Below are 24,266 nucleotides of genomic sequence, written 5' to 3' on the forward strand. Positions count from 1 at the left end.
ATCATGCTTGTTTAAAAATATATATATAATTGTTAGTCAACCTCATCCCATTTTTATTTACTCAACTTTTAGTCAGCATAAATCTAGCATTTTAGTCTTTATTTAGTCCAAGAAAACAGAATTTTATTCGTGTAGTTTTAGTCAACAAATCAACACGTCAATCAATGTTTTAGTCTAGTTTTAGTCAGGATCACTTTACCCCTGTAATAAATATATATACATATATATATATATATATATATATATATATATATATATATATATATTTGTCAGCAGATAATGTTAAACATTTAGGATCTAAAACTATTTCACATAAGATTTTGTCTCATATTTTTGATGAGAAACAATTTATCACACAATTACTTTGTATCAACAAGTGGCTACTATGGCTCCATGCTACAAGCTCGTAAATTAACAAGCATTAGTCAGATTAACTTTATTGCTGGAACGTTATAGCCGTTGGATTAATGTGGCGCTATAAGTATAACTATAATATACTATATATATATATATTTTTTTTTAACCTTTCACCATGAATCCACCTCCTGTCTGTCTCATGTTATTGTGCATCTTGCACTCACTGGCTGCATATTTGTGTCACTAGGTGTCACATGACAGTGTTACAGTGACAGATTAGCAGAGAAAGGATTTTACAAAAAATTTTTTTTTTCGTCTCATGAACTGAAATCTCCATAGATTTTAGTCCGTTTTTTATTAAGTGAAGTACATTTTCGTCTCGTCTTCATTAGTCGACAAAGATGCGGACTGATTTAGTTCCAGTTATTGTTTATTAACACATGTGCTCCCCAAAACGTATAAATATGTTCTATTTTAAATATGACCATGCTCCCAAAGACGTATTTATACGTTTTAATGGGTTTTTTTTATTTTTTTATTTTTTTATGCTAGAGCATACAGAAGGCTATGATGCAGCCTCAGAACTGAAGAGAATGCTTGAAGCAATGGTAGTTATTACAAGAATGGCCAGCAGGTGGCATCTATTCTAATGCTATTTGCTGCAAAACGGAAACATATAGAAATATACTTTTTTTTTCCTGATGAAAGAAGAGACTCTAATCTTTCTTTTGGGATATTCCATGTTTTTATAGCAATAGAAGACAATATTCTGTGGGCCTTGCAAAATCAGTCAAAATCCAGTAAAACGGCCGGGAGTGAAGGGGGTTGCTTCAGTGAAAATGGCTGCGAGTGAATTAGTAGTCTAGTCTAGTCTTCGTCTGGTGAAAAATGTGCGTTGACGAACATATTTGTGTTCAGTCTTGGTAAAGGAAATGAACACTAGATCAGACAATTGGTAGTGTCATGGTTCACATACCTGACTTCTTCCAGCAAGTTGCAGTACAGGAAATGGACGGATCGATGACTATCAATCTATTGTAACTTCCTGTGTGCAAAGACGATCGTTGGTAATTGCTCACCTTGAACTCCAGCTCCATGCCGGTCACATTGTCGCCAGGTTCAATCTGCGTCAGCCTCTGGATGTATGAATACAGGTTCCTGGCGGGGACCTCCGTGTTCCCGCAGGTCACGGCCTCCAGCAGCGCGTCGTAGATGAAGATGTACTGGTCCTCCGTCTGGACCATGTAGTTCCTCTGGGAGCGCATTAGCGTGACGTGGCCGTAGATGTCCACCGTCTTCTCGTGCTTGATCCGTTCCGCCATGGCGTCGATCACGATGAAGCAACCAGTGCGGCCCACTCCCGCACTGAATATGTAAATGGGGAAATCAATTTCATGATTTCTTCGTATTTGCAAAGATGTCATGTCAAGTCAAGTTGACTTAGGTCACCAATTTTGACTTTGTATTCATGAGACTTGACTTAACTAATACTTACTTGACTAGGTAGTGTGCCATTTATTTTGTCTTTGAAAGAAAATATAGTTTTTGTGTCATTTGCACAAATCTAGCCACCAGTAGGCCATTTTGCAGTTGCCATTTTATTTAACAAGTTAAATTAGGATGATTACTTCTGGATTCAAGGATTAAGTGCCATCTTCTCCTTTTCGTGTAAACGGGTAAGTCTTCTTTTTACGTGCCAGTCTTGCATACTTTTTATTTACACACATTTTCCCGTCCTGACACATGAATCATTGAAGATTGAGGCTGGCTGTAAATCATGGAGCGTGGAGTTTTCCTGAGATTTTGTACATGACACTGAAATCCATTAGAAAATATATCACACTTTGAATATGAAAATACGGTACCTTATGTATCGAATGTGTGTTCCCCAGTGGGAGGTGTGCACCGTCACACTATCCAACACACTACATTTTGAAGCCAGGCAGGACAGCATGTTTTTTAAAGCAGTAGGGCTGGGTATCGATTCTAATTTCCTTAATCGATTCGATTTCGATTCACAAGGGCTCAGTTCAATATGATTTAGATTTTTTTCCAATTTGATTCAATTTGCTTCAATTCAGTCTGATATTGATACATTTTGTAACATCAATTCTTCTTAAATATCAAGTACATGATAAAAACATTAAATTCCAAATAAAATTTTGCGCAGGCAGTAACCGGTTAAATTATTTCGTTTATTAATGAAAGTAGAACTTGTTAATTTAGTGCTACACAAACATTAAAATTAGCAAGGATGAGATGAAAATATTTTTATAATTCTAATTCAATAATTGTAAATATAAATTAGAATATTCTGAATTGTGTTAAAGTGCAATAGGTCAGTTTTTTTTCATAAATGTGAGAAAAATACTATTCTTTTTCAAAAGTAAGATACTGGCCTTTAAAATTCAATTTTCTTACGAATTTATGGGAAAAATAGCTATTAAAATAATAAATTAATGGTTTTATGAATTGATATCAGGCGCGAAAAGGACAATCGATTCAAGATTATTCAAATTTTTACAATGAAGTCACACATTTTGACGATTGCCATCGATGCAAATGGTAATGTACATAACTCACCATATCATCAATACAATGACTCCAAGCTGCCAGTCGAATTTTTAAGCAAAAAGCTCCAGAGGTGAAACACAAGTCCGATAATATTTTGTATATTAAAAAATTAATAAAAATAAATATATATATATTTTTAATATTTTTTGCAAATAAATATGATGATGCTACAGAAATTTCCTCTCTTGGGAAACCTTTCATTTTTCCTAAAATTAAGATTATCCTGACTCACTCTTCCCTCTGTTACAATACTATTCCTAATTTTTATACTGTACTTGTCTGAATATTAATTAGCTCTGTTCAAACTATGGACTTTTTGCACTGGCTTAAAGGGACCTGAAATAACTTATGTTGCGAAATAGCACCACTGTACTGCAGTGCGCAAGTTCTTAGATAAAGTGTCAAAACATGCAAACTAGCAACATTTGTGCATAAAAATTGACATCGGCGATGAGTCAGCACAACCATTATGAATACTGTACATACTCTCCGATCTCCACACAGTCCAAATATGAACTACTCAAAATTCCTACTCATTTCTGCTGTGCTGGTAGCAAATTGGCAAAACCTCCTTAGCAAGCAGGTTCCCTAAGTGAATAAAAAACCTCTTTTAAATGGCAGAATGAATTGAATGAGATTTTGGCCCGTTGTTTGATTCCCAGGCTGCTTGATACGTGAAGGCACATTATGACGGAGGCTGGGCGAGATAATTAAATTTGCCTGCTAATCCTGTTAGATACTCCATCTGACTGCGAGCAAAGATTAGGACGAGTTTCTCAACCTTTTCACCAACCCCTCCTCGCCTTGACCGACCTCCCTCTTCATTTCCCCCTCTAAGTACCTTTCACACACTCAGCCATCAGCCAGCACCTTTCCTCTTCTTTAATTCACCACTTCCATTCGCCGTGTCCACAGTTTGACCTCGCCTATTTCCCATCGCTACTCTCCTTCTGCTCATAGCTCATCATTTAAGTCCCAGTCCCTCGCTAACTCTTCCTCTCAATCATTGTCTCAATCCCCCTTTTTGCCTTCTGCATCTCACAGCACTAATTCTTCCTCTGGGGAGCCTCTGGCCCATATTCCCTCAGCAACCTTCTATCGCCTTCCCATCCTGGTTACTGCAAATAACAGCCTCCTTTCAGCTCTCGGTAATGACAAGTCTTCCAAAACTTCTCCCGGCTCCTGATCTGACAGCATTCGAATATAAACTTATGAACCCATATCAGCTTCAGTGGACGCTGCTTATGCAAAATAAGGTCAGCATACAGGCAGCTGTGAGAAGGAGGTTACTGAGGGAGGAGCGCAAAGGTTTTACGTAACAGCAGGTCCAATTGTGGTTTGGTTCAGGTTCCATTAGTGCTCACAGTTGGATTGGACTGGATTTATAAAATGAGGTTGTGGAGTGAAGAACCACCACCACGACGGTTAATTACACACTCTGACTGCCAATTTAATGAGCCTCCTTTGTGTACCGTATACAGGAAAATAACCCCACTTTATCTTTTATATATTTTTTATACTAGAGGCTCCTTGGATGCTGTGAAATCAGAAGTGTAAACTGTTACAGTTCAAGATGTCTCGGGGCTGTTCTCACACATTTCTAGTCGAGGTGTCCAGCCTGGATTTACAAACCATTCCGGGTTAGTGAGTGTCACGTTACTCACCTGCAGTGGACGATCATGGGCCCTGCATCTGCAGGGTTGCAGGCCTTGACCCTTCGCAGGAAGGCCAGGAACGGAGTCGGGTGCTCGGGTACCCCGTGGTCTGGCCAGGCTGTGAACTGGAAGTGACGAACCTCACGCTTCTCATTGGAGCCACTCTGGAAACCAAAGAAGTGTTTTATGAATTAGTGTTGGGTGTTTGTAAAAAAACGTATGTAATGAACACCCCACAAACATCAGTGTGGTAGTTTATTTCGAGTCAATACTTCATACGCACACCAGCTGCTCTTACTACACACCCTGTCATCAAGTGCGTATTAATCAGCCAATGCTCTATTTGTGTGAAAACTGAACATGGGACTACTGACCTACTTTGAAAGATAGGTCACTCGACCACTGGACGCTGTGTACTATTTGATGGGGACAGAGAGGACCAACAAATATTATTTCGATAAAACGTGAAATTTACAACTAACAATATATTTGTTAAGCTAAATAAACAAAATGTGCTTACACTAAATCCCTGAAACAACAACAAACACGACTTTGACACAAATATTTTTGTTTTGTGACACTCTGTGAAGTAGGTTTAATGTGATAAAGGTTTTGATCATTAATGTCATCAGATTCGTCATGTTTCATAATAATGTCCATGTTGTCCATACTACCGGGAGCCCATTGAAAATAGATACAATGGTGACATCTGCTGGCCATAGTTAGTGGGTGTTTGTGACTTCACAAGCCCATTCACTAGGCAGCGCTGCGCAACAAGTTCCACTGCCCCGGGAAAAAAAACAAAAACGTAGTAAACGTCAATTAACGTTTTTGGCTGCATTCATTTGGATTTTAGTATACGTTATTAAGCGTTTTTGGCGGTAAAATAGTTTTTTTTTTTGTGCTGCTATTTGTGGCAGGGCTTTCTTTCAGGGGTTTACTGTACCCACATAGAACTACACAGTACATTTTGTAGAGTAAATTTTACTCCAGAAAGTCTATATTCGGTTCCACTCAAAACAGAATAAACTTTTACACTTGGAAGAGAGTAAAATACTGAAAAACAAACAAACAACAACAATTTACTCAACAGATTTACTGTGCACTTTACTGTGTTGATCATCAAGATAATAAAAAAAAAACTGAAAAAGCCACAGTTGCCACATTCTGTGACAGAATAAGATGGAAAAATTGCTCAGGTTGGATGAACATCACATGTAGCTACTGTCACATGGCAGCAAGTGCGCATCAATACACAAGCAGCATAAATATTTGAAGGGATCAATACGCGCTGGTAAACCGCGTCGCGGTTGACTGCACATGTCACAATTACCTTGTAAAGCGCAAACGTCCGGACAGAGTATGTGGCCAGCTCCACTGTGTCCAGCAGAGTGACCTGGATGAGGCCGTATGTCTCTGTGCCTCGGGTTGGCCAGTACTGGTCGCATTTCACCTAAAAATCAAGACAGAGGATGTTGTGAGACATCAAGTGCTTGTTTTGTGGGAAAGAAGTGCATGAGCACAGTGTGTACACGGTAAAAAAGAAAAAAAGAAAAAAAAAGAAAAGGGTTGGGGGATTAAAACAGATCAGTGAGACTTTGCAAAATTCAAACAGAAGTGTTGGGATAAAACTAAGTGGTAACCCAATGTGTGAAAGAGGTTTTAGTGCTTGTGAGAAGTGATATCTTTTTACAATGTGTGTGATCCTGCGAAAGTAGTGTCTGATACCCTAAAACTGTGCACCAGGAAGCTCCTGGCAAACGTTCACAGGGATCCACCACAGAGCTGGAAAAGTTGAGTGAGTATCACTTGACTCGACGTGGCCCTAACGCTCCAACCTCACAAATCCCCGAAAGACGACGTGGCACGCCTCGCCACCCAAAACACCTTGAAATCCCCCTCGCATCACACCGCCGTACTTGTAGTTCTTCAGCTCAGCCTCAGAGACCACAAGAGAGCGAAGCATCCCAGTGGAGCGGGAGGGGCGTACCAGAGCCTTGGCAGAATCAGGCCAAAGCAAACGCTGCTCACTGATCCCTTCGGTCCTCACATCAAAGACGGAACGCAGCTCGGCTCAGCTCGCTCTGCATTCCGCTGCTCCAGACTGAGGATTAAGCATTTTGGCCTGGGACATTCGGGCTGTAATTACAGCTTTTCCACCGTGTTCCCACCAGACCTTCAGACACTATCAGGACAAGAATGGTCTACCATAGTGGGGGGTGGTTGAAAACCGCACTCAACGTATATGCAGACAGCACATGTCTGGTGTGGATGCCTTATTCTGGTGTGCAGGCTACCAGCAGACCTGAGCTTTTGTGTGGCTCACTTAAAAGAAGAATCACACACAGCAAAAGCGGCAGTGTTAATTCACTGCCTACAGAGTTGAATGTAAAACTTAAAAATGTCTATATTAGTCTACACGATAGTTAACAGTTTTGGAAGGATTAGGGACGATACCGATTATTAGTAGTCAAGGAGTATTTGAAGCAGATATTCATTTTCAGTAAAGGGGGGGGGGGGGGTATTGGCGTCCAAAATGTTTAAAATACAAATGTCAATCTTGACTCTGTTGTAATGTCTTAAAGCATGTTTATTGAACAAATTTTCAGACTTTTAAAAATGTAGAATTTTTTTTAATTTTTTTTTAATCTTAGACAATTGACATCCTTTTAAATTTCTAACAAAACTTTCAGGGAGCTCCCAAGGTTATCAGGTTCTCTATTGTTTTCTACAGTAAATATTTGTTCTCAAAATTTAAAAATACCTGAAATCTTAAACTTTCACATATCTTTGTTTTAGTGTCGAACAAAAATAAATGCTTCAGAAGTTTCCCAGGGTTAATAGCATCTCTTATAAAGTTAACCGAAATGTAAATAAATAGCTCCCTGAGATTAAAATGGTTTTAGATTTCCCTTATATCGGCCGTTAGATTAAAAAAAAAAGGCCGATATCGATATTCGTCAAAATGCTCAATATAATCGACCTGACCAATTATCGGTCTATCTCTATTTTACAGTACAGAGTTAAAACTACTCTGATGGTAGTAGAAATTTAACACCAATCAACACTGGTCAGTGTTGATTTGACACTACGCAAGTGTGTACCGATTACTCTTCATTGTTCAGTTAATTAGTTGCTTAAATTACTACAATTAATATAACACTAGATTATCAACTAAAATAATAAATATAAATAATAAAATAAAATAACACCTACTCTGAACACCATCAAACTCTAAAAATATTTAAATTAGACTTCTTTTCTAAAATTAAAACTGCCAAAAATGTAACCCTGAAGTTTTAACACTCACAATTTTTGCTGCGTACTGATCCCATCTATGATCATTGGTGTTGGCATAAACACATAATAATGTAATGTAATGTGGACGGGCGTTAAACGCGATTAAATCATTTCCCCCAGCAAGTCTCCAACTCCACCGGAGAAAGGCAGGTTTATAGTAAACATTCAAAACACTAAAGAGCCAAGCAAATATTCCGAAGATGCCAATTCCTCATCTTTACGAGGCAGTTGATGTTCTTTGCGGCAAATATGCCACATAGTTCACTCTTACCAATGCTATAAAGTTGTCGTTTAAAAGCCTCGTGTATGAAATTGAATGCTACACACTTTACTGAACTGCAGCTAGACAGGAAGCACATTTGTAGGTGTGATCATGCAAGTGTAGACACTAATGTGCACTGTTTCTGAACTTCAGCGGTAACAAGAAACCCAAGTCAGTCCTCGTTGACTGCGGGTGCCTTGTGGCGCTTTGAAAATAGTTCAACTCATCGCATTTGGCTATTGCACAGGGAGAAACAGCAAAAAAAACAAAAAAAAACAGAAGCACAGAATAGAGAGGGGAGGGTAAGGAGAAAAACATGTGAGGAGAGGGTGCATTTGAAAAGGGATTAGCAAAGGAGAGAAAGCGAGATCTTGCCTTCGAGAAGAAATAAGAGGGCATCTGAGGGTCAAAGAGACACAACAGAGACAGTTGGAGAAGGTTGGAAAGGAAACAGCGTGAACACAATGCACAGGTTAATAATAGGAAAAGAAGCACAGATGAGGAGAGGATCATTACTGTATGAAAAGGATTCATTATTTCCTTCTTTTTTTTTTAAAACCCTCAGCCAGTCTTGTTCATTTTCCTTCTTACACGAAAATCAAATTAGCAACAAGAATGCCTTGAAGCTGAATATTTTCTAATTCATTACCCAATTTGATGTGCCTGTAACCCCCCCCATTACTATTAGACGCTCATTCTGTCGGTTTTTTTTTGGTAAGCAACTGCATCACAAAGCTTCCTTCTACTCTTCCTTAATGGAATTTCCTTTCTCTCACAATAAAACATTCTGGCTCCTCAATCTGCTTTTAACAATCCCCGCTATCCTAACGGTCAAACCTCCTTCCTCATTATGTCCGTGTAAGAATATATGTGGGCCAGCCGTGAATTTGACTGGAATAATATGTTCTAGGAATTGTTGCTGGAGGATCTGGTTCTAATTTTAAACATATAAACTTTTAAATGTTCCCTGTTATTTCCTCACAAATTGCTGCCTATCGCTGATGCAAGAGAATAGCTTGCCAGCTTTATTTTTTTTAATGTTCGATTAATTCCCCTTACTTGGAAAGCCTGTACTGGGGGAATTTCAGTCGCAACACAGCAGACACATCCACATCAAAATTTAGCAGTAATACATTTCATAATAATGCATATATTTGTGAAGACTGGGGTCAAGTTGTATTTTACAATTTTAAAAATGTGCAGAATTTCATGTTATAGATATGAGATGCACTGAGCTGTCAACAATGTCTTACAAATGCAATTATGCCATCTAGTGGCAGAAAAATTACCTCAACACAAATCAATATCACACAGCCGTTTTTTTGTTTGTTTTTTACAGTACAGTACATTTTAATTTTAACTCAATTGTGTGAATTATTATGGAATTACTGTATCAATGACTAAAAGATGCAGCCATATTTCTATTAGCTTAACATTTTTGTCCACTTTTATGTTAACAAGAGTATGTAAACTTAAAATCGTTTATTGTACATTTAGAACAGATATAAAATGTGCGATTAATCGTGAGTTAATACTGAAGTCATGTGATTAATAAAATTGTAATCGCCTGACACGTTGTGGCTAATACATTTCATGCTTTTCAATTCCATCCATCCTGTTTACCAGCCGAGTCTGTCTTTGCTATCCCATCTGCCATCGTGCCATATCTTACCCTTGACTTCTCCTCCAGCTTGGTCATCATGATAATGTTGGCTGTGTGCTGCTCCCACACCATCCTCCAGAAGTCCCCAAAGGTCTCCGGAAGGGAACCCTGAGTGGCGATGTAGGCGTTTTGACGCCGGTACCCGTCGATGTAGTTAGCGTTGATGTAGTCACTCCCTGGGACACCTGCACATGAAGAATGCACGTTGTCTGAAGAGAAAGGGACATTTTATAACAATTTTCCTTAGAGATAAACTGGACTGTTATTCTATTTTCCTGTGAATCAATCTATATAGATTATTCCCAGTCAAAAAGCAGGTTTATGCCCCAATAATGAATGGCTCAAGCGAGTTTGTGGCAGGAAGATGAATGTTTTCACAGGGCACAGTCCTTTGCGCTTGGATTGTTCAGTCGTCTTGTTTTATAATACACGCTAAGACGATCACGCATCTAATCTGAGCATACTCTGATGTGTGGCTTTGAATGGCAATATGACTGTAAGGCCGCTTGTGTGTAAGACGAGGCTGACACTGCTTGTGTCCTGGAAGGGATTGTGTGTGTGTGTGTGTGTGTGTGCGCGCGTGCATATGTGTGCGCATGCATTTGTGTATGTGATGTGAGAGGCCATCTGTGTGTGTTTGATTTCGGATCAGTCCTGCTCATCTGGGGCCTAATACCATAATCCCCAAAATCACTGAGTCATAGCTCAAACAAACAAACATGCACAAAAAATACACACTTGAAAACACACACACACACGCAGTTAGCGGTGACCTGATTATGCCAAAGTGGGGCACACAAACTCCTTTTTTTTTCTGCATCTTTTGATGGCAATTTAAATGAACAGTGACAAAATGCCGACGGGTCATAGTTGAAGGTAAATGAAGTCCGTACATTTAATTTTTGAAGAGTGTTTGGATGGTGTATCTGGCACAGTTTTTAATTTCTCTGCAACTTCATGAGGATGAATTCCTCCAAAATATTTTCATATTTTTATAATTGATAATAAATAATTTCAAAAATAATTAAGTATAATTAATTCAATAAGATAAATAAAACATGAATAAAGATGTTTAAAATGTACTATTGCACTGATATATTTTTTTAACATCTTAACCAATTTTAGGATACATAGGAAAATTATGCAACAAATATTACAGAGTAAATATTCAGTGGGCCGGATTACACAAAAGAGCAGACCCTGTGTGGCCACATTTTGCCAGCATTCTTTAGATACTCATTAAACTCAAGTACGATTATTAGCATTTGTGTTACGGTTACTCAAAAGGTTCCAAAAAGCTCCCCCTCGTTGCCCCTAAAGTATTTCTTGAGTGCAATAGGGATCCTGAAAAAAAAAACTTCTTGTCGTCATTTCAAATGCAGAGGAACCAATTCGACCCACAAAGCATTTGAGGAGCGTCATGGCAGCAGATTGAGCCGTATTTGCTTCTTTGAAACCATTCAAGTGCGAGTCAACGTTTATCAAAAGTCTGTAAAAGGCAGCTTAGCTAAAAGCTTTGATATGCTACAACAACGCATTGTGCAGAACGCACACACCCACTCACATGGACACACACTTTCCATGAGTCGCTTGGCAGCTGACGAAACTTCCCAGGAAGTGTGTGTGTGTGTGCGGGAGATTGGAGGACAGAGCTGTCTGTAAGGGAACATGCATATCTGTTGCTGCACACAACTTCTGCATAATTATATGTGCATGCTTAATTGTGTTTGTGTGTGTGTGTGTGTGTGTGTGTGTGTATGTACACAATATTTTTATGCAGTGCTGAGGAACAAGCGAGAGTCAGGCTGGGGGGGAGGGGGGGGGGGGTCTTCACGCATGCTCTGCCCAGATAAGGCTCATCTGTTTGGGCTTGGCCTCCCACTTTCTCCCTCTCCCAAAATCGGTACTGCCAGTTTCTCTGCCTCGGGTCCGTCACACCTGAAGTGGTTGAATATGTCTCGACAGACTTTTTTCCCTCTCTCTCACATACCGTGAAATTATATCAGTAGAGAGTGTAAACAAATTGTATGAGTTAGGGGTGTCAAAATGAGTGCGTTCATTTTGAGTTAATTTAATCTGTACTGACACGTCCACGTCAAAATTTTGCAGTAATAAATTGAATAATAATGCATATATTTGTGGAGACTGGGGTCAAGTTGTATTTTACAGTTTGAAAAATGTGCAGAATTTCACAAGTTACTTCATGTTAAAGATGATATAGCTCTTAATATGAAAAGAAAAATGCACTGAGCTGTCACCAACGTCTTACAAATGCAATTATGCCATCTAGTGGCAGAAAATTACCTAAACACAAATCAATATCACACTCGTTTTTTACAGTACAGTACATATTTTTAATTTATGAATTATTATGAAATTACTGTACCAATGATCAAAAGATGCAGATCAATCGTGAGTTAACTATTGAAGTCATGCGATTAATTCCACCACACACCCCTAATTATAATCTTTGTTCTGTTTGAGATCTGGCAATCCCAGCTCTGAACTTAAACTAAACCCTCTGTGTTCCCCCCCCCCACTCTACTGAAACGAGAGCAAGCTCGTGCAAGTAAACGCCCACACACAAACACGCTGGCAACACGTCTTACCCTCAATGCCAGAGAGTATCACCCTGGAGTGGTCGTAGGCAATGACGTTAGCGTAGCGGTTCTTTGGTTTGTTGACCTCCAAGTTGGAGTTCTCCCACGTGAACTGCTGACCGGGGTCAACAGACTGTGAGGCACAAAAAGACAAAAGTTACCGTCAAGAGTCGGGGAACAAACGTGGGGACTGGTGCTTGTTTTGGAGGATGTTCACAGGCACGTTGGCACTTGGCAGTGTTTGGACTCCAAATGAAAGATTGTTTTTGAAATGGTTCTTCCTGCATATGGTCTGGCAGCTGCACTAGTCTGACAAATCACCACAGCATGGCTGTTTGGGTGCCATGATTTGAAGGAAAATGGAGAAATGACATCTGGAACAACATGTAGAGGAGCAGGGATGGGAACGTTTCATGTGCTGGAGCTTAAAGGAGAAAGGTTACAAAATGTACCTCCTGTCCTTTAGCTCCAGATTGTTCATGGCTTCCACACACTGTACACTTGTGTTGGCTTAAAGTGGGCCCTTATACTTCACACACTCACCAGCTACTAAATTGTTCCAATTTAATAGAAGAGTTTTAATTTAAAAAAAATAAAAATAAAATGAAGAAAGTCAGCCACTTATAGACACTTATAGTTACTGTATCAATCAATCCAAATATTAGGAATACGACTCAATGGATTCAGTGTAATCTTACGCCGTTAAAAAACTACGATAACAAATATTATTAAATTAGCAACCTGACAAACGACCACCATCGTTGTGGAATTCTCTTAATAAAATAGAACGAGCACTTCAAACGCTTCTAAAATCATCCATAACAATAAATTAAGGAGAAAAAAAGCAATACATGACCTATTTAATTGCCTACGATGCTCTTTCTCAATAATTTTTTTTCCAGTTGCGCTATTTAAGTCAAGCTTTTAGGGCAAGAGATGCCGTTTGAAACATTATGATAGATACATTAAATTGGAATTTCACCCCGTATAAGCTTATTGGTGGGTATTTTTAACCGAAACTTGTCAGCTAATCAGAAAAAAGGCTCCTCCAGTAGTATAGAAGGACAAGGGCTGAGAAATGATAAATGATATTGTTTCACTATAATTGGAAAGTGTTTTTGACCAGATTTTTGATAGTCATCACTCAAAATCATTCTCCAAAAATGCAGTTTTCCGATTTTCAAAATTCTTGGTACGTTTTATTTGAGTTAAAGTAGCCATTCCAACCAAACTCAGCAATTTGACAGACTGACATTTTTGGAAAATATTGTCATGTTGCGAATAAAATACAATTCTGACATAGTCAGGCATATAGCCTCTTTAAATATCTTTAAATATAACCCTCTACTACATTTTTATACATTTTTAAGTATTTATTTAATATTTTTGGGTAATTCTTTAGTGTATCGCGGAATTTGGGCCAAAACCTCCTACGTCACAATTTGATAAATTTCATATTTTAGTTTAAAATGGCTTGCTCTCTTTGACGATGCAATGGTTGAACAAAAGGCTGTTTTGGGGTTCTCCTGAAATGAGATGATTTTGGAGGAACAAGAATTCCACTGGACACCAGTGCTATTTTTTTTTTTTATATCTGCACCATGTATTTAATTAAATAATAATGTAAAAAAAAAAAAAAAAAAACACCACTGCCAACAATAATTAAAATAACTCTGGCAGAGCCAATTAAAAGTAAATTCAGCGTGTATATATATATATATATATATATATATATATATATATATATATATATATATATATATATATATATATATATATATATATATATATATATATATATATATATATATATATATATATATATATATATATATATATATATATTAACTGCTTATTCCTTCAAGGTATCCAATTTGTATGAGAAAATTAAGACAGAAATAAAAATAAAAACAAAAGAATAACAGATTGAGACCATCTGTAACAATAATTAATTAACCAACTTTTTATGCATCCATTTGCTATTCTTATCCTCATTAGAGTTGTGGGTGAGCAAGAGCCTATCCCATCTGACTTTGAACATTAGGCGGGGTGCACCCTGGACTGGTTCGCCGTCAATCACAGAGTAGAGTTTCATTTTGTCCAACTGCAACTCACCACTGACCGTTCCAAATCAAGTACAAAGTGAAGACCGAAAAAGAAACGCAGGCCAAGTTTGAAGAAATCAAACCGAAATGATTGTGGGACTTTCCGCTGTCTATCGAGAGGACAACTAGCAGAGAAAGATGATACACGCTGAAAAAGATTCCTCTTGGGAAGGAGAGGATAGTTGTGTTAGACCAACACATTAAGTTCCTGGAGGGTAATTACAGTGTAAGCATCTCTGCAAGCAGGGAGAGGCAGACATGAGGTCATTATGGAGCCGTCGATGGAGAGAGATGAGGACGAGAGAGCCAGCGCAATTTAGCAATTGTGAATATTATACGACAGATAATTACGGTTTGGTTGGGGGGAAATGGACAGGGGTGGTACTATGGACGTGCGTGTTTGAGGCCGATCCTGTTGCTCTGCCCAATATCATGTGCGTCTGATTATTTCACCGCAATCATTTCTGCTCTTCCCCTCAATGCCTTGGCCATCCATCTCTCCCGCTCGCTCGTTAGGGGCGAACAAAGCACACAGTCATGCAGAGAGAGAAAGCCAGGAGGCTCAAACCGCACGGCTGCTTCCTACACCGGCTCGTCCATCCTTCTCCATGCCCTCTCCCAAAGCCTTACAAACATCCTCAAGCTGCTTTTCTACTCTCTTTGCTATAATGTGCGCTTGTCGTCCGCCTCTATACGACGGCCACACATCATTGCTCCGTCTCATGTGGGAGCCAATTAGAGGCTCGTGTCTCCATCACTCAATCCGGCCTTGATCCAAAAACCCTGGTTAATATCTCTCTGTGGAGCTAACTGCGATGCTAGCTCAATTTGCTAAACTGCCAGCATTTTGGGGAGTCTTTCTGTGATGGACATGGACTGCGGTGCAAGAAAAACTTGAGCCGGGCGCACATTGACTGGCTTTATGCATCTCATGGTGAGGCTGCAGTGCCTTTATATTTCTATCTGCACCAGTGGACCGGATAACAATCTGGCTGTAAGCAAACTTTCCTTGAGCACTGCATTTTCAATTTCCATCTTTGGGTTGTGTGGATAAGAGCACGACAGCGGAATGGGAAATGTGCTCAATCTTGCATCGCTTTGATCAATATACAGTACAGTATGCTACAAGGACAAAAGTAATGGGACATTATGAATCATGCAGTTGTTTTCCAATTTACATTCCTCACTCTTCTGGGAATACTTGCTACAATATTTCAGAGCATGTCCATTCATCCAGAAGAACATGTGAGGTTAGAGGTCATTAGAGCTTATAGAGCAAGCTCAGTCACGCATTCTTCGATGCACCTTGCTTCATGCACTGGCAACATTTAAACAGCCTCTACAAAAATGAAAGCATGATTATTCAAAATATCTTGGTAAGATGATGAATTCAGATTTAGGGGGGGGGGACTGAAGGTTCTATGTAATGAATTTTGATTTCATCTATCATTTACCAAAACATTGAGTATATGTCAGAGTAATGTAAAATAACTACTTCCACATTATGAAAACATGCATGTGAGGTCAATTGAAATTCTAAATTGCCCATCTGAGGTAAGCCCAAAATCAATCACAACTCTAAAAAGGATATGTGGTAGAAAATTAATACATACATACATACATAAATGAATGAATGAATGAATCTTAAACCTGCAAAGCCAAGGCCTTACAGACTAAAGTATTGCTGCTCTCACACGGCCCAATTAAAGATGTGAGTCGTGAGAGTTTGTCAATATACTGTAGTACGGGGAAGAGCAAGTGGCCCCATCATTAAAAAACAAAAACAAACAAATGAAACAAACATTTCAGTGAACAAACCCCCAAAATCTTTCAGAAAATGCTGAAAAAGGAAAATTCAATATAATCCATGGAAGGTGAATATATATACAGATGTATATATATATATATATATATTTTTTTTAAATCAGCGAATATGCGAGGTGCAGGTGCCGAACTACAAATATGCATCAAGTGTAGTTTTAAGTTGTAATATCACCATTCACCACTAGATGCTGTAGTAGTTACAACATGATTAAGCCTAATCATTTTTTGCTGTTTGTAATGATATGGAAACCAAATATAGTACCTCGATATTAAAACTTCGAGTGAGTTGATTTTTTGTGAAAAAATGCACAAAATGAATTTTGAGTTGCTGTTCAGCAGTTTTGTGCTGTCCTTAAATGGTAATTTTCATACGAAGGTCCGTTGCCATAAAAAAAAAAAAAAACATAGTATATGGTTATATTGTTTGCTTCAAACCCTTTGGTGTTGGGTTAGGATGGTGGATCTTTTATACATCTATTGAAAATGCAGTGGGAAAAATGAATCCTATGAAGAGCATGTATTTCGTATTTTGTCCATTTTTTAAACAGTATTTCTGTCATAAATCTGGATAGGAAGAGCGTGGTTCAACACGAGTAGCACTGATGAAAATGTGTGGCCCCCTCCAGCATTTACGTTGCCCATCCCTGCTATAGTACATGCTGGAATGTGAGGAAACTCTGCGAGAATTCCATTCAAAGTTATTAAAAGTGGGCAAGAAATGATGATCCCAATTTAACATGGATGCGGGCCAGAGAAACTCCTCAAGTTGTAGCTTCTGAGAGGGCAAACAGTTGGCATTCTTACCTCGTACTCTTGTGAGAACTTGAGATTGTCGTTTGCTTTGAGGCGCTCAATGTTATCTGCCAGCTCCGAGATGGGGACGGGTGGGTGACTTGCCATGCCTGCCGAGCACAAGGAGAGAAAATAAATAAATAACAGAGGCCGTTTTGGAACATGTACAACTCCACTTGTTTTTGGAAAAAGAAAATGTTAAGAGAGTTAAAAAGATCTTTTTTTTGGTGTGTGTGTGTGACCACAGTCACAGCGGAGAAAGCGAATGGAAGTGTTTCTTGTTAAGTGACCATTCTCTCGCCAAAGCAGACAGAAAGAACAATGTGCGTGTCTGGAAAGTTACTGAGGCACAAGAACATGTCCTTTGAGTCGATGCAATACGGCTGGTGGAGATTAAAAAAAAAGGCGCTTACACAGACGGTTAAAAATTTAACATTGGGGCGAAAAAAAACCTTTTAATAAAGTACAATGGAACTTTTAAACTTGATTGCCTCTCAAGTCAAACATTAAAAAAAGTTTGTTGCTCTCACAAATACAATCACTATCACACTGTAGTTAAAAAATACTGAAGGGTATTTCAAATATTTTGGACTTTTTTGGTGCTTTTTTTCCATTCACAATTTTTGTAAAAAAAAACATGTCTCAAGATCTAATCTCAGTGAGAACTAGAAAGCATTATAAAAGTTTTTTTTTTTTTTGTGATGACAGGCATATAACCAGAAATTGAACTTATTGCGACAACAACACTTTTGCCCCTATCCTCGCAGCTCAGGACGATATGGCTAGAGTGAAATAAGTTAGAAGTTCCACTGTATAACATTATTGACGATATGTTGTCAATTCAAGCAGCTTCATCCTACGTGGGATGAAAGTTAGTTAGCATGAACGTCTGCAAGGACCACAAACAGATCGAAAGAATGAGAGAAATGAACTGGCGAGGAGTTAAACGATGACGGCAACTCTTTGGTGGACTGTGAGAACGACTAACTTGACAAACGCCGATAACCACGGTACACTGATACGCGGTAGGCTGAAAAGGAAACAACAGCATAGTTAAAGAAAAGCAAAAAACAAGGAAGAAAAAGTTTCTGCGCAGATGTGCTTACCTGGAGTCTGGAAGTTGATTCTACGCAGCTCCACGGGATCAGTGGGATGGTGAGACGACATGGCTTTGTTGCACGGGAAACTGCTCTTCCTGCCCTCGGCCTCGGCTCGTTTCCTGCGAGTAACATCAGACAACTTTTACATGCAGTTTCACTTCATTCACTGTTGTATTTAAAAAAAAAATGTACAATTTAAATTTGTATAATGCTTGTCAATACTCAACTCAATTCTCAAAGTGTTGCTGGATGTTTGTTGTGTGAATGCTGAGAGACTAGGCAGTGTTTAAAAAAAATACAAAAACAAATTAGTCATTGTATTACTTTTCTGATTGTTTTCAAATATTTTTAATAGCATCTTAAAACTCATTCAATTAACACAATGAGGTGAGCAATTACTTTGGAAATGCTGGATTTTGGCTGTCACAAGATAATAGCAAAAAAAATTGAAAAAGCCAGACAATTACATTGTTGAGAGGCCATGTTTGTACCACTTACTGTCAAGGCAAAATGAGCAAGCAAACTAGGGATTACTATGATATACCAAAATATAGCAACCGTCAGTAGTTAAATTCTTTCTTTGCCATTTTGGTTTTGAGAAAACATCTGTCAGCATTCACACGCACTGTCACAGAAAATGCCATTTTTAAAATTTTCATGACAGTATTACACACATAGAAATAAGTGATTTATTGAATCTAGAAAAAAGATAGACCAAGTTTGTTACCTGTCAGGTTTGCTGGATCCAGACGGGAGAAGAGGAGCACAAAAAGGAAAAGACAATAATGAACAACATTATTATGTGTGTTCTGTTACTGTACTTCCTCTTCTCTTTTACAATTATTTATTATTAAACAACAACAGACAACAATCTGAATCCATCAGCCTATCATTGCCTCATAAAAGCATCTCTGATGGGTGCGTGTATATTTAAAACATCCCTCAGCATCAAGGTGCTCGCTAATGTCCGATGATCATCCTGAACTTGCATCATGGATATTCATTTCCCCGTACCGCATCTGCTGCGACAATTATTCATGTGCGTTAACAAAGCTTCAGCCGGGAGGCCTGATAATTATCATAAACAGTGATAATGTTTGACGAATGCATCTACCTCCCAATCATTTGGCAAGACATCCTACATCTCACTGTTTGGAAACTGAGAAGCACCTTAAAATGGATAGGTGTGAAAAGGATCTCGATTTTCTATCTATCTATCATTTCATCAGGCTGCGTTTACCTTTTGAAGAGAAGGATGGCAATGACAATGCACACGATGAAAATAACGGCCAACACAGGACCAACAACCCACAAGAGGCCCTCTTCCTCATCAACCATTGGCTGCGGGTCCACGCCTGATGACGTCACGGGATCAGAATACGGGCTGGTGGAGAACATGGTCTGTGGAAGAGCGCGTGATATGAATGATAAAATCTAAAAAAATATTGATGAACTTTGAAGGATGTGCTTGTATCTTACGTTCTCCGAAAGGTCAAGGAGGGCGAGCACAAAGAAGACGTATTCCTGGCCGTTCTGCAGCGGACGGTTGCGGAAGTCGCCGTAGTTTTGCCCGTCACCGAGCGTGAACTCCGGGGGGAGGGTTTTAAAGTGAGCGCTGACGTACGCTCTGGGATCTGATTGGCTGGCTTGCCTGCGGATGCGGAGGGCTCGGCTCACGCTGGTTCGGTTAATCTCTCTCAGCAACTGACGTGGAAGAACAGCACAAGGGACAGAAATAATTAGCAAGATTTGAGATAAAAAAAACCATAAGACAGCGTACGCAATGGAGGTCTATTTCTTTTTAGGTGAGAACATTTTGCTCTCTGTAACATCTGTAAATAACTCTAACCCTGTGACTCAATGCCCTCGGAATGTATGGAGCACATTGACTGTTTTCTTGAAGGATGTTGCAAACTGTTGTTGGAATATTTTTCAGCAAAATACTTCAGATGCAGCTCCCTTGAGTCGGATATCATTCAAAATGAAAAGGGCAGCAGCTTTGATGCAAAGCAAAATAGAACCTGAACATTTACAGACGACCTTTTTCAATCTCCCATTACTTGTAGTTTGGCATAAAATGACACTACCTCATCTAAATTCATCTGGTCTGGCTCCTCCCATGGATTCAAGAACTTCCCTCCTCGTTGTTTCTTCAGTGGCACCACCACCACGTAATAACCCCTGAAAGACAGGAAATGTGATACAGCGCTTATAACGCCCCACAGCCTCAATTATAAACAGTACATTAAAAACTGTCTGATAATTTGAGTCAAAATGGAAAAAGTACAATGCAGCTCTTGTATGGGATTTGATGTGCAGGTGTACCTAATGAAGTGTCCAAATGGTAGCGCCACATCGGAGAACAAAAGTAAATGTTATTTTTTTTTTTATCAGTTTGAGCGCCAATAGCTTCCACCAAGCCATGAGGGCACTCACGCTAAAATGATAAATGTGTCCCCAGTGCATGACTCACTCCAGCGCTTGCTGCTCGCACTTAATAACATAACTGGCATTACATCAAATGTGGTGAAATGTTGAATTTGCAGCAGCGAGATGAACAGATATGAGGGTGGAATTGCTGATGACGTGCTTTAGTAATAAAATGAAACATGCAGCTGATTACTGTTAGCGTCTACATGTTTTTTATCAAAATGGAAAGAGTGTAATGAGAAAAAAGAAAGAAAGTGACATGGGTGGAAGGAAACTACAACCAGTGTGGGTGTTGCAGTGGGATGACTCATGCGGAGATTTACAGTGGAGTTTATTCTGGGTTTGAAAGAGATTACGAGTTTTGTGCTTTTGCCCTGTCTGCTGTGGGAGTTGGAAGAATTGCAAGGCCGCCAATTCGTAGAGAGAAATCCCTCCTGTTTGGCTAATAAATGTAAGACAGGATGCAACAGGGGGGTTGGAGGAATTAGCTCAAAGGGCCAAGAGAGACGTTAATTCTATTAGAACCTAATTGAAGTATCTCTGTTGTATTAAATCACATTCTCGTCTCTAGAATGCGCTTTCCTTACTTGACTTTTGCTGCCGTCTGCACTGACGGAAGTTGTACAGTCACCATGCCGTCAGCGTTGGTCTTTCCCAGCACGATGGGCTTGCTTTTCAAGATGTCTGGAGCGGTGGTGGCGGTGACGCGGTGCTGCAGGCCCCCGGCGCTGTTGGCCCGGTTGGTAAGCAAGAAAGAGTACAAGGTGTCTGGCTGCAAACCAGTGATCAGCTTCTGAGTCTGCTTCCCATCCACCTCCACAGACTGGCCCTTTCCGTACAGGATCTGAATATGGAGAAGGTATTTGACTAATTTATTTTAAAGAGTAGGCCAACGCACTACTAAAAAGCTGCATATTTTTCCATTAAATATGTGGTGAAACTCGTACATACCGCCCACCTTAAATCCTAATTGATAGCAATGGGCGCTAAAAAATACACATGTAAAATCTGATTTGATTCATTTAAACTTGGTAGCATCAAATGCTGCGAAGGTTCATCTAAAGTTGTGCCTTTTGCGGCGATATAAATTTAACATGGGTAAGTAATCCTGTTCAACAAATTTAGGTGTTTACTTATTATATCAGATCACATTTTGCTCTCTTTCATCCAACACATGTTTTAATGGGGTCATAAACTGAACAGACTTTATAGTCAAATTGCAGCCAATCATTTGCTTGATTTGGCATAACTAATGCATGTCATGTTGTTTATGATGAATTGATTTGATTTAGAAGATGTTAGTGCATCAAAATCAAAACTGAATCAAATCAAAATCCAGATACATATCGATTTGTCTTTTATTGAAGAGATCTCACACCCTTAATACTTACAGTGAATGGCTGGGTGGGATTCTTGTCTCGGACCTCCCAGGACAACAGAACAGAATTCTTCATGGCGGCCTTCACTTTGAAGTTGGTGGCAAAAACTAAGGTGGACAAACAGAGACCAAAACAAACGAAATGAAATGAACTTGATGGTGAATTTTTGTTTGCTCAAGCCCGATTAAAGGGTATACCTGTGTGTAAGTCTCAAATACAAGCCATCTACTCATATTTGCCTGGGTCAGCATTCAGTCAGAGTGACTGGACAGACCCAAGAATCTTACCTTGCTTTTGGAAAAGGATGTTTTGTCTAAGAGTACAGCGACAAGACAATGAAAAAGGACACTTAGGATGTAACCAGATGTGCGTGTGATTGTGTGCATGTTGGCACAAGGGTGTTAAGTTAGAAAGTGTGTCTGGTGTCCAGAATGATGAAGATGAGTTGTTCGGGAGTGAGTGTGAATCCTACCTTGGTCTAGCCGCTGCGTCCTAAACTGGACACCGGGGCTGTACGGACCGGGCCCGACAGACGTGAACGCGCACACCCTGACATCATACACAGTATCCGCACTCAGACCCTCCAACAAAACACTCGACCCTGGAGTGAGCACCACAACTTCCGAGGAATTTCCCCGACTGTTTATATCCTTGTACAGCACCGAGTACTTGACAATTTTTCCGTTTTGCTCAATGAGCGGCACTGATTTCCATGTCAAGCGTAGGGAGTTGGCAGACATTTCCTCTGAGATAATATTTTCTGGGTATCCAGTTGGGGTGCCTTCAGGCGTGGTCACTTCTTTAACTGCCTCTTCTCCATAGCCCATTTTGTTACGGGCGGACAATCTGAAAACATAGTTGGCTCCCTTGTGGATGTCCTGAGCTGTGTAGCGATTTTCCTTGGTGGGGAACTCCACCACTGTGAAGGGAAGGACGTCGACGCGGCCAAAGGTGAGGCGGTAACCCAGGAGTGGTGTGGGGGGATTTGGCGGCGGGTACCACTGAAGCAGAGCGGTGCCCGAGTCAGTTGCGCTCGCCATTAGTTTGGGCTTTTCAGGCACTACAAAAAGGAATTAAGAGAAAAGAGTGTGAGGAAAACCAAACAATCAATAAACTGCAAAAAAAGTTAAACTGATGATATTAATTAATATTAAAATTAAATTTATATTTTAATCATAATTAATCACGTGACTTCAATAGTTAACTCATGATTAAACACAAATTTTATATCTGTACAATAAAAAAGTACAATAAAATAATTATTGTTAACATAAAAGTGGTAAAAATGATTGAGACAGTAATTCATAAAATTTTGTTAAAATTACAAAAGATATACTGTACTGTAAAAAAACGATTGTGATATTGATTCGTATTGGGGTCATTTTTCTGCCACTCGATGGCATAATTGCATTTGCAAGGCATTGGTGACAGCTCAGTGCATTTTTTCTTTTCATATTAAGAGCTATCTAATCTTTAACATGAAGTAACCTGTGAAATTCTGCACTTTTTAAAATTTATTGTAAAATACAACTTGACCCCAGTCTCCATAACTATATGCATTATTATTAAATTTATTGCTGCAAAATTGTCTGCTGCGTTGCGACTGGAATTCTCCCAGTACAGGCTTTTCAAGTAAGGGGCGGTCAATAATCGCACGTCCCATTTTTTTTTTGGTGGCGTTAAAGGAACTTTAAATAAAATAAAAACACACAAATTTTGACACATCCATTATTAATATATTTCCATAACTTACGTGGCAGAGCAGTGCAGACGCCAACAGGTTTGCTGCGGGCGCCATCTCCCTTGGCAGTGTAAGCTCCTACTGAGATGGAGTACGAAGTGTCAGCATTCAAGCCTCCGAGCAGCACCTCCTGCAAAACAATGAGCGGTCGGTCAGCTGCAACGTTTTGCAACGATGGCTATTCTAAATACCAGAAGGTGAAAACCTCAAATTCATAGGTAAAAATCTTTTTCTGTTTGGATTGTTCACCTTGCTGCTCGTTTGAGTTTGACATTAATAGATGAATAGACTACAATACCATAAATAACACTTATTTACATCTCATGCTCTATTATTCTCATTAGTTAACAAGCTTAAAGACATATTTACTCACATATTGTGCTGATTGGTCATATTCCCACTGAGTATTGATAAAAAAGACACAGAAAAGGTGCAAGTATTAATTTAAGGTGCTAAAGACTGTAAATTGGATTTCATAGAATTC

General features: G+C 39.2%; 1 protein-coding gene across 27 annotated transcripts in view; it reads right to left on the bottom strand.

The window, feature by feature from the left end:
- The window catches only part of LOC147169749 (receptor-type tyrosine-protein phosphatase delta-like), a 192,452-nt gene that overhangs the window by 12,366 nt on the left and 155,820 nt on the right, over positions 1 to 24,266 (bottom strand). For 12 of the 27 annotated variants that reach the window (XM_086082812.1, XM_086082817.1, XM_086082810.1 and 9 more), the window contains 18 exons: positions 24,156 to 24,182; positions 23,795 to 23,912; positions 22,514 to 23,101; positions 22,054 to 22,148; positions 21,250 to 21,506; positions 20,320 to 20,413; positions 19,712 to 19,936; positions 19,473 to 19,633; positions 18,960 to 18,971; positions 18,239 to 18,351; positions 18,121 to 18,162; positions 17,145 to 17,242; positions 12,421 to 12,544; positions 9,821 to 9,996; positions 8,524 to 8,547; positions 5,920 to 6,039; positions 4,596 to 4,750; positions 1,437 to 1,722 (listed from right to left, as the gene is read on the bottom strand). In XM_086082812.1, coding sequence (XP_085938938.1) covers positions 1,437 to 1,722; positions 4,596 to 4,750; positions 5,920 to 6,039; positions 8,524 to 8,547; positions 9,821 to 9,996; positions 12,421 to 12,544; positions 17,145 to 17,242; positions 18,121 to 18,162; positions 18,239 to 18,351; positions 18,960 to 18,971; positions 19,473 to 19,633; positions 19,712 to 19,936; positions 20,320 to 20,413; positions 21,250 to 21,506; positions 22,054 to 22,148; positions 22,514 to 23,101; positions 23,795 to 23,912; positions 24,156 to 24,182 — 2,715 coding nt within the window. The remainder of the gene's footprint in view (positions 1 to 1,436; positions 1,723 to 4,595; positions 4,751 to 5,919; positions 6,040 to 8,523; positions 8,548 to 9,820; positions 9,997 to 12,420; positions 12,545 to 17,144; positions 17,243 to 18,120; positions 18,163 to 18,238; positions 18,352 to 18,959; positions 18,972 to 19,472; positions 19,634 to 19,711; positions 19,937 to 20,319; positions 20,414 to 21,249; positions 21,507 to 22,053; positions 22,149 to 22,513; positions 23,102 to 23,794; positions 23,913 to 24,155; positions 24,183 to 24,266) is intronic. The other 15 variants (XM_086082827.1, XM_086082828.1, XM_086082826.1 and 12 more) reach the window with 6 other exon arrangements.

The sequence above is a fragment of the Leptonotus elevatus genome, chromosome 8 (assembly GCF_054856555.1).
Source record: "Leptonotus elevatus isolate MCC_2025b chromosome 8, RoL_Lele_1.0, whole genome shotgun sequence".
NCBI lineage: Eukaryota > Metazoa > Chordata > Actinopteri > Syngnathiformes > Syngnathidae > Leptonotus > Leptonotus elevatus.